The sequence below is a fragment of the Hippopotamus amphibius genome, chromosome 3 (genome assembly GCF_030028045.1).
Source record: "Hippopotamus amphibius kiboko isolate mHipAmp2 chromosome 3, mHipAmp2.hap2, whole genome shotgun sequence".
In the NCBI taxonomy this organism is placed as follows: Eukaryota; Metazoa; Chordata; class Mammalia; order Artiodactyla; family Hippopotamidae; genus Hippopotamus; species Hippopotamus amphibius.
The window spans coordinates 18,749,899-18,764,450 of NC_080188.1; the positions used below are offsets into that span (position 1 = coordinate 18,749,899).

Genomic DNA, 14,552 nt, shown 5'->3' on the forward strand with positions numbered 1-14,552 from the left:
TGATAAGACAGTGCAGTCAACAGAAGTCTTAATATAACCAGAGTGCAGATAATTTTTGACTCACCCTCATATGTTCATACATTTAATCTTTACAATAGCCCTATGAAGTAGATATGATTATTCCCGCTTAATGATGTAGAAACTAGCTAGTACATAACACAGCCAAATTTAAAAACCAACAGATGTGTATGACCTTCAGGCCTTAAAAAAAAAAAAATCTGTGCAAGATTGCCACATGAAGGTGAGTTCTAGCTGTTCTGATTACATAGGATGATGATACATATTTGATGCCAAGGTCAGCTATTGTGCTAGTGCCCTCATCGCATCTGTGCTGCACTTTAAGGTTTTACTTTTAATGAGTGGAAACAGGTTGGGTAGTTCTGCCTGTTATGTGCATGAGTGCATATACAAACACATACACATGCAGAAACAGATCCTTGCTAAGTACCTTTCTGTGGTGAGAGGACAAAAGAAGGGCATTGTAGTAGGCTGGCATATTTCATGTCCTAGGTACAGAGAAGAATTGTTGCTATCAATAGAGTGAAGAGTGGGGATGCTGAGTAGAGCAGTAATGAGTGGAAATGAGAAGATGAACCATTAGTAGAAAGTCATGAATCTATTAGAAGTTTAGTATAATTTAAGAGGGACGAATGCTTAAAAATTATAAGGATATGAGGAAGATGATTCTGTAGCTGTGATGTATTAGTCAGGGACCAATCAGGAGACAGAAAGCACACAATAATTTGAACAGGGGAGGTTTGATATAAAGAATTCTGTGCTATAATAGGGGGTTGGACTCACGAAGGATCAGCTGGTTATTAAGGTCTGGAATTTGATTCTGCCCTATTTGCAAGCTAGTAAGTTAGCCTGTTATTGTTTCATGGATGCTGGCTGAAGACATGAAACTTCTGGATCAGAGAAAAAGGATTTTTTTTTTTCATTTTTGGCCTTTTACTCAAGGCATAGAAGGCAGTATGACTATCATCTTTGGGTTAATTCCCCTTCCCTCCCAAGTGCCACAGGAGCAACATGGAGGATCCCAGGTAGGAAATTCCCTGACTTGGGAAATCCACTGCTTTTGTAGTAAATTGTAGGCAACCCTGTGTAACATCTAATACTCTTTCCATGATCTGAGTCCCTTGTCCAGCGCCAGTTAAACTTCAGATTCAGAAGCTCAACAGAGACATGGGGGTAAATCTCATGTTCTACCTAAATGTCAATTGAGAGAGGGAGAGGGATGTTCTTTTCCTTTTCTGCATGAACTAACAATTACAACAAAACCTATTCTGGCCATCTTAGACTGTGTCATACTAACCTATGGACCCTTCCTTGGAGAAATGGGAAAGACAGACAGAGAAAAAGAAAAGAAAGAAGAGAGAGAAAGAAAGAAAGGGAGGGAAGGAGGGAAGGAAGGAAAGAGAAAAAGAAGGAAGGAAGGAAGGAAGAAAAGGGAAAAAAATAAAGGAGTGACTAAATATTAGAAGAAAAAAATAGAAAATGGCAGTGGGAAAAAATGGTTTACAGGGGATATTATGAAGTTGAACAGAGAAGGGGAAAATAAAGAATAGGGAACAAACTATCAAGATTTACAAGGCTTTTGAAAGTAAAAACAACAGCCCTTGAAAAATGTATACTGTTTACCAGTAATTTCAACCTAAAGTACCATCTGATTTTGTTGCTGAGCCAATTTAAAAATAGGTAAGAGAATCAGAATGACCTACTGGAAATTAATCTAATTCAAATAAAAACATAGTAAATTTGTTTCATTTTTGAAAAGCATATTCGTATCCTAATAATGCTCTTTAAAGCCATTAGGTGAAGCATGGCAAGAATGGCACCTGCAGTGGTGTTGCGGGATGTCATGGTGGCCCCATGTGGGGTGTTGGAGTCCAACTTGGGTGAGGAGGAGAGGGATGGCCTGGGGTAGGGGGTGTCAGGCCCTGAGCAAGGTAAGGAGGGTAACCACACAGGGGGGCAGCCTGGCATTAAAAAAGTCAGAGCCTGAGCAGTGAGGAAGGTATATGTGGGGAGGATGACACATGGCAAAAGCCTGGGAAGAGGATTTAGAGCCTAGCAGGGAGATGTGGGCATCTAGGCAGAGAGGGAATGGGAGCAGGGATTAGAGGGTGTTTGCATACAAGGTGTGGTATTGTGATTTATAACAAGAAATATGTATCAATATTTCGTCTTCCAGCTTCTGGCAGCCTCCTAAAACCCTTGGAATTTCCAGAGCTGGGGGCAGGTTTCTTTTTTTATGTTAATGAGGTAACTTGGGAAGCACCTAAAGATGGAGGTTGGTTGCCAGGAGAACCAATTTAAAGATTAGAAGACTGAAACTTTCAGTCCCACCTCCTTGACCTCAAGGGAGGCGAGAGAGGCTGGAAGTTGAATCAATCACCAATGATTTAACCAATTGTGTCTTTGTAATGAAACCTCCTTAAAACCTCAAAAGGATGGGGAGCTTGCGGGTTGGTGAACATGTGGAGGTTTGAGGGATGGAGTACTCGGCAAGGACTGGAAGCTCCGAACCCTTTCTCCATACCTAGCCCTATGCACCTCTTCCATCTGGCTGTTCCTGAGTTATATCCTTTTATAAGCTGGTAAATAAAATGTTTCTGTGAGCAGCTCTAGCACATTGATGGAACCCAAGGAGGAGGTTGTTGAAACCTCCAATCTATAGCTGGTTGGTCAGAATCAGAGGTGATGCCTGAACTTGAGATTGGTGTCAGGAGTGTGAGAGTGGGTAAGGAGGAGGCAGCAGTCTAAGGACTGAGCCCTTAACCTGTGGGATCTGCTGGGGTATTTTCAGGTAGTGTCAGAGCTGAGTTGAATTGTAGGACACCCAGCTGGTATTGCAGAATTTCTTGATGGTTTGAAAAAACCCTGCAGACGTTAGAATTGGCCCCAGAACCATTAAAGGGGATTGATCAAATAGTAATTAAGGATAACGAAAGACCAGATGCTCACTGTTGGAGAAGACAGTTATGAATACAGAAAAGGAAAAAAACTAGAATGAACACTGGTATTGAATTTGGAACTGGACACATCGGTATGAACTCAGTTTTCAAGATAGATTTAGATAGATAGATGATAGATAGTTGATAGATAGATGATAGATAGTATACATTCCCTAGCTCAGTTCAGAGAGAGTCTGGGAATGGCAGTGATCACATCTTGTGCCCAGATCTTGGCTTCTAAATACCACTTTCTACCAAAAGGAATGAAAGATCCTTGAGTAAATGGCTGGTTCCAAAGTTGAGGCAGTGAAAATAAGGTGAATCTGGAACATCTTATTGTGCTAGTAAACAAGGCTGTGCTGAAAGAATGTTGGGGACATAGCAAAAGGACACACACGTTAACTAGGAAGATAAAAAGGTGTTTTATATTCAGGGCTAGCCTTAGGGTTTCAAAGACCTGATGTAACCAAAGTGTATTAAGGCCTTAGCTCTGTGTTATACTAGTGGTCCTCCTGTGGATATGAGTATCAGGTAGAAAAAATCTAAGGGCAGATCTCAGGCCTCTGACCACTTATGCTGTGTGAGTCCGATCCTGTGTGAGTCCGATCCTGTGTGTTTCACATAGAATGTTGCAGCATAACAGTTATGTTACTTATCCATTATTTTCGATCTTTCAGAAGATTGTTTTTCAAACAGTAACTTTTCCCTAGGTTCCAAATATATCCCATTGCTTGGCATTTTTAAATACCATAGGAATGTATTGATATCTTTTTTTTAAAGAAAAATTCACATTTCCGGTGTGTTTTCAAGAGAAATCTTGAAGTCTGCAGCTACTTAAGACAACATTCACATTTCTTAACCCTACTACTCTGTTTCCCATTCTCTTTTTATTTTCCTTAATTTCTTCCCTTCCCTTTGGCATGCTTCTCCTTTGCCCTTTTAGAGAAAACATTATCTTCAATCATTTACTCTTGGAGGACAGGTCCATCCAGAAGTTTTTAAATCACTAACACTAATAATTGGGACAAGAGATACACTTTGGTCACTGCGTGCTCCTCATTGAGGACCTAAACACCCAGTTTAAAAAAAATTCAGGGCTTCCCTGGTGGCACAGTGGTTAAGAATCCACCTACCAATGTAGGGGACACGGGTTTGATCCCTGGGCGGGGAAGATCCCACATGCGGCAGAGCAACTAAGCCCCTGCGCCACAACTACTGAAGCCTGCGCACCTAGAGCCATGATCCCACACAAGAGAAGCCACCGCAATGAGACACCCGCACACTGCAAACGAAGAGTAGCCCCGACTCGCCACAACTAGAGAAAGCCCATGCACAGAAACGAAGACCCAATGCAGCCAAAAAATTAAATAAATAATCTTTAAAAAAAAATTCAAATCCCCAGATACAGTATATTCTTAGGTATATTCAGAATATAGGTAAGTCACAACTTCTACCCAAGGCTCTTTATGAAACAAAAAGCCTGGATCCCGTGATTAGGTAGGTTCAATAGTTGTTTTATGACAAGCTTTAATCTGATTTTCAGAAAAACTAGTTTTATCTCAAAAATCCCATTAAATGTAAAGATTCAATGCTTATAATTTTTTAATTAAGGCAAAATTCATATAATAATATTAACCATTTTAAAGTCAACAATTCAGTAGCATTTAGTATATTCATATTGTTGTGTAACCACCACCTCTATCTAGTTCTAAAACATTTTCATAAGCCCAAAGGAAAACCCCATAGCCACTAAGCGCTAACCCCCATTCCCCCTTTTCCCCCGTTCCTGGCAGCCGATCTGCATTCCATCTCTGTGGATTCACCTATTCTGGATATTTCATATAGAAGCATACGATATGTGACTTTATATCAGACTTCTTTCACTTAGTATATTTTCAGGATTCACCCATGTTATACCATGAAATGTAGCAACACTTCATTCCTTTCTATTGTTGGAATAATATTCCATTGAATGTGTATACCAAAATTTGCTTATTCATTCATGGACATTTGGGTTGTTTCTACCTTTTGGCTAACGTGAACAGTGCTGCTATGAACATATGTGTACAAGTATTTGTTTGAATTCCTGTTTTTAATTCTAGGAGTGGGATTTCTGATTCATATAGTAATTCTATGTTTAACTTTTTAAGGAACTGTCAAACTGGCTTCCAGAGCAACAGAGCCATTTTACATTAGTGAGCATAGGTTTTTAACAGAAGTAGCTATCCACCTTCAGAAACAAAACAGGCTTTCCATCTGCTTCTTTACATTTGGCATACTTTAGAATAAATCAGTGATTCTCAACTCTGACTGTACACCACAGAATTAAAGAGAGAGAGAGAGAGAGAGAAGACAGGCTTTGGCTTTATCTCTAGAAATTCTGTTTCAGTAAATCTGGGTTGAGCCTGAGCTACCCCAAGTGACCCCCAAGTAATTCTAATGGCAGTCAGGATTAAGAACTACAATATGAATTCAGGGGAATAATGCAAAAAATTTCCCCTAGAGAACAGGAATCATTAAACTGTCATGGACCCAGAACTAATTTTAATTTCTTAATTTCCTTGGCTATTTGATTCATAGTCATGTATCTGCCCCAAGAATCATGCTTGGCACAGAATTGGACAAAAAATAATTGGTTTAATGTTGAATATTCAATTATATTCTAAGCTTAAAGTTAACCATATATAATAACAATTAATAATTTTTAAATGACTAATAATTTTTGGCTACTGATATTAGTTAGGATATCAAAGGGAAATGTGTTCAATTTAGGATCCCCTGATCAGATATTACTTTTGAATACACTATCTTTCCCTAGTTATTACTTGTTAGGCTTATTAGACTTCCTTTCTATATAGTATTGGTAGGAAATTATTTATTTCATCAAATGGCCACCATTTTAAAGTTTGGAAGTATAAATGATAAATTGGAGGCAAAATATAAGATGATCAAACAATACTGGCATTTACTAGAAGTGTAATAGGCAATAAAAACTTTATGAATTTATATCCGTTTATTTTTAAAATCTGAATTCCACCTAAATTTCCTAGTTTCTTTATCTGTACCTAGTATTAAATGTCATTATTTTCCATCCCCAATCCCATGCTGTCCCTCTTTCTCGTCACCTTGGAAACTCTCCTCTCTCTTCTCTCTCTGGAAAAAACATTTTTCTGATATTATAACAAGTTATGTTATTCATTTTTCTCAATATCCTTTTGACAAGCTTCATGCCATTTTTACCAGCTTTTATAGCAGATTTTGACAAATACTTTCTCATAATGCCATTCTTTTCCAAATAAATTAGAGGTTCCTAAAGATTACTGTAATAACAGATATTTATTTATACTTAAGCATCAATTTTAAGTTATATACTTTATTTTAAAGAATAGCTCTGTGCACTCTAGAATTACCCCCTCGCATAGATTGTATAACGGATTGGTTAACTCTTCAGTGAATCTCTCTCAACAAGTGGACACCAAATCCCTTCCCAGATGTACAGGTTTAATCATGTTCCTGGTTCTTAAATTTTAGAATGGGAAGCTGTATTTCCCTTCTTTTCCAACTATTTTACATAAACTTTTATGTTCAGGTAAGGATACACATATTTCCAAGGGATACAAATACTTCCAGAAGAATACCACCACTGAAAACATTTTTATCAATTTTCAAGTTCCATTATAGATAATAAAAGTGAAGCTGAGGGGAAGTTCCCCGGCGGTCCAAAGGTTAGGACTCGGCACTTTCGCTGGCGTGGCCAGGATAACTAAGATGCTTCAAGCCAAGGATCTTAGGAAGGAAGGAAGGAAGGGAGAGAGGGAGGGAGGAGAGTGAAGCTGATAATTTGATAATTATTGCTACAATGGCAATCATATTACAATATATAAATGTGTCAAATGAACATGTTGTACCCCTTAAATCTACACCTCACTATGTGTCAAATATATATTTCAATTTTTAAAAAGTGAAACTGAAAAAGTTAAGTACATAATCTGTTACTAAGTGGTTTTTTACTGGGTTCAAATCACCTTGTCTACATCTTCCACCTTGTACCTCATTACCTCTAAATATCCTTTCTCTTTTATCCACTTACTGAAATTCTACCTATTCTGTTAGCCTAATGAGAAAAACGGAATAACAAAACAAAAACAAAAAACTAGGCATTAATTAGGATCCCTGTTTTATCTAAAATAATACCAAATGCTCCTTGCAGCTTAAAAATAATAAATTGAAAAGTGACTCTCAGAGGCACATACGTGGAAAAGATTTGTTGCTTCGTAAACTTAACATAAAAAAGAATACAGACTATTTTTAGTAAAACACGTATGACAAAAAGTGGAGAGGATTTAGGAAACAAATATCTAGAGAACAGAGGCCTCAAAGTGTAATCCACAGATGGGTATAATCAGCATCACCTGGAAATATGTTGCAAACGCAAATTCTCCACATCGACCCCAGAAGGACTAAATCAGAGCCTGGGGGCGGGACTAAGCAATCTGTTTCAGCGGGCCCTCTAGGTGATTCTAACACCCACTAAACCTACCAGATACACAGTAAAGTTAGAAAACCAATGATCTAAATGATTCAGCCTCAAAAGCAGTGGAAAGGAGTTGAAAAAGTTGATTTACTTGGTATGGGAAAACTAAAAACTTCTATTAGGAATGAATTTTTTTCTATTGCTCAGTACTAACCACTCTAATGTGTTATATTATTCGACCTAAATAAATGTGTTAAATACACACACATATATATACCACGATTATAAATACGTAGTAAAATTGGTATACATAGGGGCAAAAACTAGAGGGAAATGTGCCCCCCCCCCCCCAATTAATATGTTGATTTGGGATTTTTGTTTTCTTTCTTTCTGTTTAACTAATTCTCCCATATCGGGTAAGTATAATACATAGAAATTTGTCTTAGATTCCCTAAATCTAAAAAGTCCCATTCACTCCGTTTTTAATATTACAAGGACAGTTTCTGAATTTCTACTTCTTTAACCCTTTTCTCCCTCACTCAATCTCCTATTAAAGACATCTCCGTTTAAATGTGCAGGTCTTGCACACAAATTTAAACATCTCAAGATACAAATATATCCCGAGCAGAAATCAGTCTTCAACTTAAACAGCTGCAGAGTGATCTCTTTGCGTGAACTGCGCAAGAGTATTGCCCAGTGAACCAATTCCCGCCTCCTTTTATCCACACTCAGCTCCTTTCTTTTCTCGAAATTCTCAGCAGCCTCTCTGACCACCACTGGCTTCTCAGTAGCCGGGGCCGACATTTACGCAGGCGCTTGCCGACGTCTCACAGAGCCCGCCTTCCCCGGGTCAGTCTGCGGGTCTCGTCCAATCAGGGTCCAGCCAGGAAGCCAGACCTCGCGACGTTCAATTTCTCCGGGCCTTGCTTCGCTGGCGTCACGTGACCTCAGTCCACGGCTCCCGCCCACCCTCACGGAGGTCGCGGCGAGGCCCCGCCCTTCAGCTGGCGCTCGCTGATTGGCCATGGCTCGCGCGATCTCCCAGGTGACGGGAACGCGGCCGCCTTCTTGGAGGAGACCGGGTGCGCCTGCGCACTTGCTAGGTCGCGCGGCTGCTCGAGCTTTGCGATGAAGGTAAATAACTTACAAACCCCGGCGGGGCGGGAAGACGCGACCACCGGCCCTTCCCTTAGTCCTCCAAGAGTCGCTTCGAGGATAGGGGCTTGTGACCTCCCTTCCTCCTCCCGAGTGCGTGAGAAGTGGGGAAGGGCGCGGGGTGGCCAGGGAGAGGGAGAGCAGGGGCGACGTTGAAGGAACTGAGGAAAAGGCGGGGAGGGAGGCCTCGCATTTCTGGGACCGCTGACAGAGTTGATGGTTGCGGGGAGAGGGAACCCCGCCACGGCTGGAAATGAGCAGACTGGATCTGAAGAGACCCCGAACGTCGCACGGTGGAAAGAACGAGTCGTGTGAAAGTGTTTGCAGGGTCGCGGTGAAGCTGACTCGTTCGGGTGTCGGGAGCTGTCTCATTTCTTGCAGCGGAACACCTGGCAAGCCACGCAACTGCTCGGCGCTTTAAAACGAGTGAAAAGCCTGCGAAAAAAATAATCTTAAATTGATTGTACTGCCTGTGACTGGTGCAAGATACAGATCACCTGGTGGCGATGTACATTATCCACGGGGAAATCTGCACCCGCAGGTGTCCAGCTCTGGAGCGGCGTCCTCGGCACGCACCGTGTCTAGGCCTGGGCTTCTCGGGAACCCCATTCCCTGGTCATTGGCTACAGCTCATTAACCCTTCGTTTTACCAAACAGTGCCCCCCTCCCACGCCCACGCTCTGCACACACACACGCAAGAAATGGAAAGCTTAATTTTAAAATTATCCATTTCTAAAGCTCTTCATTTATGAAGTACCAGAAGTAAGGAGTTATTATCATTCCTGGTTTACAGTCGAGAACTCTGTGCTGGAGGCAATTTAATCGACCTGCTTTAAGCCCTACAGCTAAGAAATAAAAAGGAAAATCTAAACGTTGGTTTTCTGATTGCGAAGCTAGCACCTTTTTCGGGGGCATTGTATGTGTATGGAGCGTCTGTATGCTTCCTTTGAAGAAAAATAATACATAAGAGCACAGCCAGTGGAGGTCTGCCTTGAAGCTAGTGAAATTCAAGTTTAGGGAAACTCACTTGCATGCAGGGGTTCCAGGGCAATGTGGTCGTAAAATTGCAAAAGTAAGATGCTTTTCTACTTTTTTTTTTTTTTTCCTTTGAGGGCTTCTTCATGCTCCACAAAACTTGGATGCACGTGTGATTTTAGCTCACCTCTGTTTTCAGTAGAGGTGGATTTAATCTTCTCTTTTGCATAGTAAATGCCTATGATTGGTGTTTAATTTTGACCATTGGAAGAGTTTGTGTTGGCCATTCAGACTGTCAAGCCACCTGCAGTAGTCTCTAAACTTCACATGCCTAGATATAGGTGTCATTGTTTAATCTGTAATTTAACCTTAATGTTAAAATCTACATTTATTCGTTCGAATTCTTATATTCCTAGATGTTGTAGATCAGCACTTTTTGATATAAATATAATGTGAGCCAATGTAAATTAAAAAATTTAGTAGCCACATTAAAATGTTTTTAAAGAGACAGGTAAGATTGCTTTTTGTAATATGTTTTATTTTACCCAATATATCCAAAATATTATCATTTCAACATGTAATCAGTAAGAAAAATTATCAGTGAAGATAGTTTGCATTCTCTCCTTTATAATCTTTGAAATCCCATGTGTAGTTTATGTTTACAGCACATCTAAATTTGGACTACCCACATTTCAAGTCCTCAATAAAATTTCACGTCCGCATGTGGTTTGTGGCTTCCATATTGGATACACAATTCTTTATTGTCTAAGTGAAAAGAATGATTTTTCAATTGAAAGTGTCCACCCAATAGCCAGATTACACTTAATGATAAAGTAAGTGTAAGTAATGAGGAAAGGAAAAAAGTAATTTTGAGGAAATATGAACATTTTGTATTTCTATCATGGTTAAGATTTTTTAATAGCAATTTTGTTAAATTTAATCTCCCCAAATCCATGCCATTAATAATTAGCTAAATTCGAGTTTTAAGTATTTAAACTTTCTATAGGTATAAAACACTAAAACCATAAATTTTTATAAAATTAACCTTCAAACACATTTAAAAGCAAAAAAGTTTTACAGTAAATGCTCCCATATTTATTGAGGTCCATACTTTACCAACCAGACTGTGGTTATTTGGTTGGTTGGTTGATTGGTCATTTTGTTTGTTATATTGTTAACTTCTTTTGGGTAAGCTCTAGCGTTAAGCCTTCCCCATCCTGAATCCTACTGTTTTCATTGTCAGGTTATGACATCTTTTCTGACCAACCCTGAATTGTATATTTTGAAGATATAAAAATTGTGTTGTGTTTTTTAGCGTGTATTCTCATTGCTAGAAAAGACTTGGCTTGGCGCACCAATACAGTTTACCTGGCAGAAAACATCAGGAAACTACCTTGCAGTAACAGGGTAAGAAATCAGTGAATGTTAGTAAATCATCCTGACTTGAAAGGGTTGTATGCCCACCTAACGACACTATCTGTTCAGTAGAAATTCTTGGGTGATGACTGAATGGTGGGAAAAGTAATATATTTCCATTAACATCACAATTCATAGAAGCCTCTTCCTGGTAATAACTTTTTACCTACAAGTTATGAAAGTATCATGAGAAAATACTGAAATCACTTGGGTGTATAAAAAAACTCCTTAGGGAAATAAGAAGAAACATTTAAATCATACCTTTTTATTCTGATTGCTTTTAGAGCTGATCATATTGTGAAAATCTTTGATCGCCATGGTCAAAAGAGAAGTGAAATCAATTTACCTGGGTAAGTACAGAGGTAGATCAAAAACTTTTTCCAGCTTTGTGGCCTAAAAGATAAAAAAGCTTGTCTTAAAACTATAACCAAATAGAATTTTATGACATACCTAACCTGTATCTCCTCTTTCGTTTTCTCCATTTGCAAAGAGATTTGGTTTTTTATACCATAAACAGTTAATGAAATATGTATATATATAGCATATGAATTAGAATTTAATATTTATAAACACTCATACATTCACAGATAAACTGTGAGGCAGAATTATAAATGAGTCCATGTGAAAGAATTCTTATTTAATTATAAACAAGTTTTAGTATGTCTGTATGCAGATAAGCCCATATGGCTATAGTATTTCCCCTCTAATAAATTGGAAAGTAGTTACTTTCCACATACTTCTTTTTTTTGTTTTGTTTTGTTTTTTTTTGTTTTGGCACACGGGCTTAGTTGCTCCGCGGCATGTGGGATCTTCCTGGAGCTGGGATCGAACCCGTGACCTCTGCATTGGCAGGCGGATTCTTAACCACTGCGCCACCTAGGAAGCCCTCCACATACTTCTTAAAGGACAAAGACCTTATTTTATCCATTTTAAGGAAGTCATTCTAGATTACAGTAAGCATAACATAAGCATTTTTAATGATTCGGTGTGACCATTCCCTGTATTAGTTATTTTACTGATCGTTAAGTAACCACTAAGGTGGTTATCATGATGTGTAGAGTCCCTCAACTGAATGGTCTTATGCTGCCAGGCTTTTTAAATTCACGTCTGTTTTCTGTAATTTATTGCCACCATCTTTGCAAATCAAGTTGCTTTACTTCTCTCCTGCCACCTGATGCCACCATTTTAGCATTTCCCATTGCTCTCTTATTTTTTTAAATTAATTTTTATTGGAGTATAGTTGCTTTAAAATTTGTGTTAGTTTCTACTGTACAGCAAAGTGAATCAGCTATACGTATACATATATTCCCTCTTTTTTGGATTTCCTTCCCATTTAGGTCACCACAGAGCATTGAGTAGAGTTCCCTGAGCTATACAGTAGGTTCTCATTAGTTATCTATTTTATACATAGTATCAATAGTGTATATATGTCAATCCCAATCTCCCAATTCATCCCACCCACTCCTTTCCTCTCTATGTCTGTGTTTTTGTTTGTGCTTTGCAAATAAGTTCATCTGTATCATTTTTCTAGATTCCACATGTAAGTGATTGTTTTTTCTCTGACTTACTTCACTCTGTATGACAGTCTCTGGGTCCATCCACATCTCTGCAGATGGCACAATTTCATTCCTTTTTATGGCTGAGTAATATTCCATTGCATATATGTACCACATCTTCTTTATCCATTCCTACGTTAATGGACATTTTGGTTGCTTCCATGTCCTGGCTGTTGTAAACAGTGCTGCCATGAACATTGAAGTGTATATATCTTTTTGAATTATGATTTTTTTCTGGGTATATGCCCAGGAGTGGGATTGCTGGGTTGTGTGGTAGTTCTATTTTTAGTTTTTAAGGAACCTCCATACGGTTCTCCATAGTGGCTGTATCAATTTACATCCCCACCAACAATGTAAGAGGGTTCCCTTTTCTCCACACCCTCTCCAACATTTATGGTTTGTAGGTTTTTTGCAGATGGCCATTCTGACCATTGCGAGGTGATACCTCACTGTAGTTTTCCATATCTTTTTTTTTTTTTTAGGATTATTTTCATTTTTTTTTTTTTTATTTTTACTTTTTTGGCGCACGGACTTAGTTGCTCTGCGGCATGTGGGATCTTCCTGGAGCAGGGATCGAACCCGTGTCCTCTGCATTGGCAGGTGGATTCTTAATCACTGCGCCACCTAGGAAGCCCCTCATTGTAGTTTTGATTTGCGTTTTTCTAATAATTAGTGATGTTGAGCATCTTTTCATGTGTTTGTTGGCCATCTGTATCACATTGCTCTCTTAATTGTTGCTTCTGGTTTCTATATCCTGGGAAACGGAGGGCAAGCTAGTTATAATTATGTCTAAAATAAAGAAAGAAGGCACTTAGTAAAAAACTTCTTTGAATAAATTGTATGAGCTTTACTGCATAATTTCTGTGACATCTATTTTGGTTACACAATGGCCTAATTTTTTTTACTTCTGAACTCTTTTGCTGTATTCATCAGTGTTGAATTAGACTGACAAAAGATCTCCTGAAGAATAAAATGCTGTTGTATATTGTCTTTAATTGGCAGATAATTTTATCAACAATTTGAAAGCCTTTTTCTTCCACACTCTCAAAATCTCTGAAAATATTATAGAAAATTAAGATCCCAAAACATGTTTTAGTTTATTTTTAAATTTTTTTATTTTTGGCTGCGCTGTACAGCATGCAGAATTTTAGTTCCCCAACCAGGGATCAAACCTTTGTCCCCTACATTGGGAGCACGGATTCTTAACCACTGGACCACCAGAAAAGTCCCCCAAAACATATTTTAACAGTTTGAAGAGTAAAATAACTGAAGTAATTCCCAACTATCTTAAATGTAAAGGTGAGTGTGGCTTAGCCAGTACCCAAGAACAAAGGGTCTCCAAATGAAAAATAGCATCTAAGAAGGAAGGAAAGGTTAGTCTTCAAGGAAGTTCTTAAATTATAATAAACGTTTGGAGTAATTTTAAACAGTAAGAAACATGTTAAATAGAGTATTTCCTATTTATAACTATTTTGTTATCTTAATCAAATCACTTATTCTGTTAAGATATGAAATGAAAATAACACATCTTACTCACTGTTTCAAAATTCAGTCTTTCTTATTGTTTACAATCCTACATCTACCCAGCCTTGATCTGTTTAATACACAGTTTATCTATATATAATGTTATTTCTTATCAGTACCTTCTTTCTCCCTCTGTAAATCTGAAATAACCTTTCAAAAGTTAATCATACAAATTTCCTCGATTCCAGATGTGATTCCTTTCTAGAGGTGCTTGACGAGTTTGTTTTACCAAAGGGCCAGGCTCCTTATAGGTGTCAAGAAAATCTACTAACTTAATATTAGGTGTAATTATGTTTAATATAGTATATGAAACTGATATTTAAAATAGAATTCAGAATTTTTCCATCCCCTCAATAACAACAAAATTGGTGTTCGTATTATCCAAGCAGTGAATGGTCAGTTATATTTCTCACTTTAGAAAGTTTATGACCTAATCAAAAATAGATTGAATGGTCTTGTTATACACAAAAATCACAAATAATTGAGTGTTTAAAT

The 14,552-nt window shown here is 38.3% G+C and overlaps 1 protein-coding gene across 4 annotated transcripts in view; it reads left to right on the top strand.

Annotated features, from left to right (window-relative positions):
• The first annotated feature begins 8,494 nt into the window (after positions 1-8,494).
• Positions 8,495-14,552, top strand: part of WDR19 (WD repeat domain 19) — an 89,861-nt gene continuing 83,803 nt past the window's right edge. Inside the window, exons 1-3 of one of the 4 annotated variants that reach the window (XM_057728414.1) lie at positions 8,495-8,565; positions 10,877-10,968; positions 11,262-11,327. In XM_057728414.1, coding sequence (XP_057584397.1) covers positions 8,560-8,565; positions 10,877-10,968; positions 11,262-11,327 — 164 coding nt within the window. In that variant the 5' untranslated portion in view covers positions 8,495-8,559. Of the gene's footprint in view, positions 8,566-8,621; positions 8,680-9,639; positions 9,659-10,876; positions 10,969-11,261; positions 11,328-14,552 lie in introns of those variants that run through there. The other 3 variants (XM_057728415.1, XM_057728418.1, XM_057728416.1) reach the window with 3 other exon arrangements.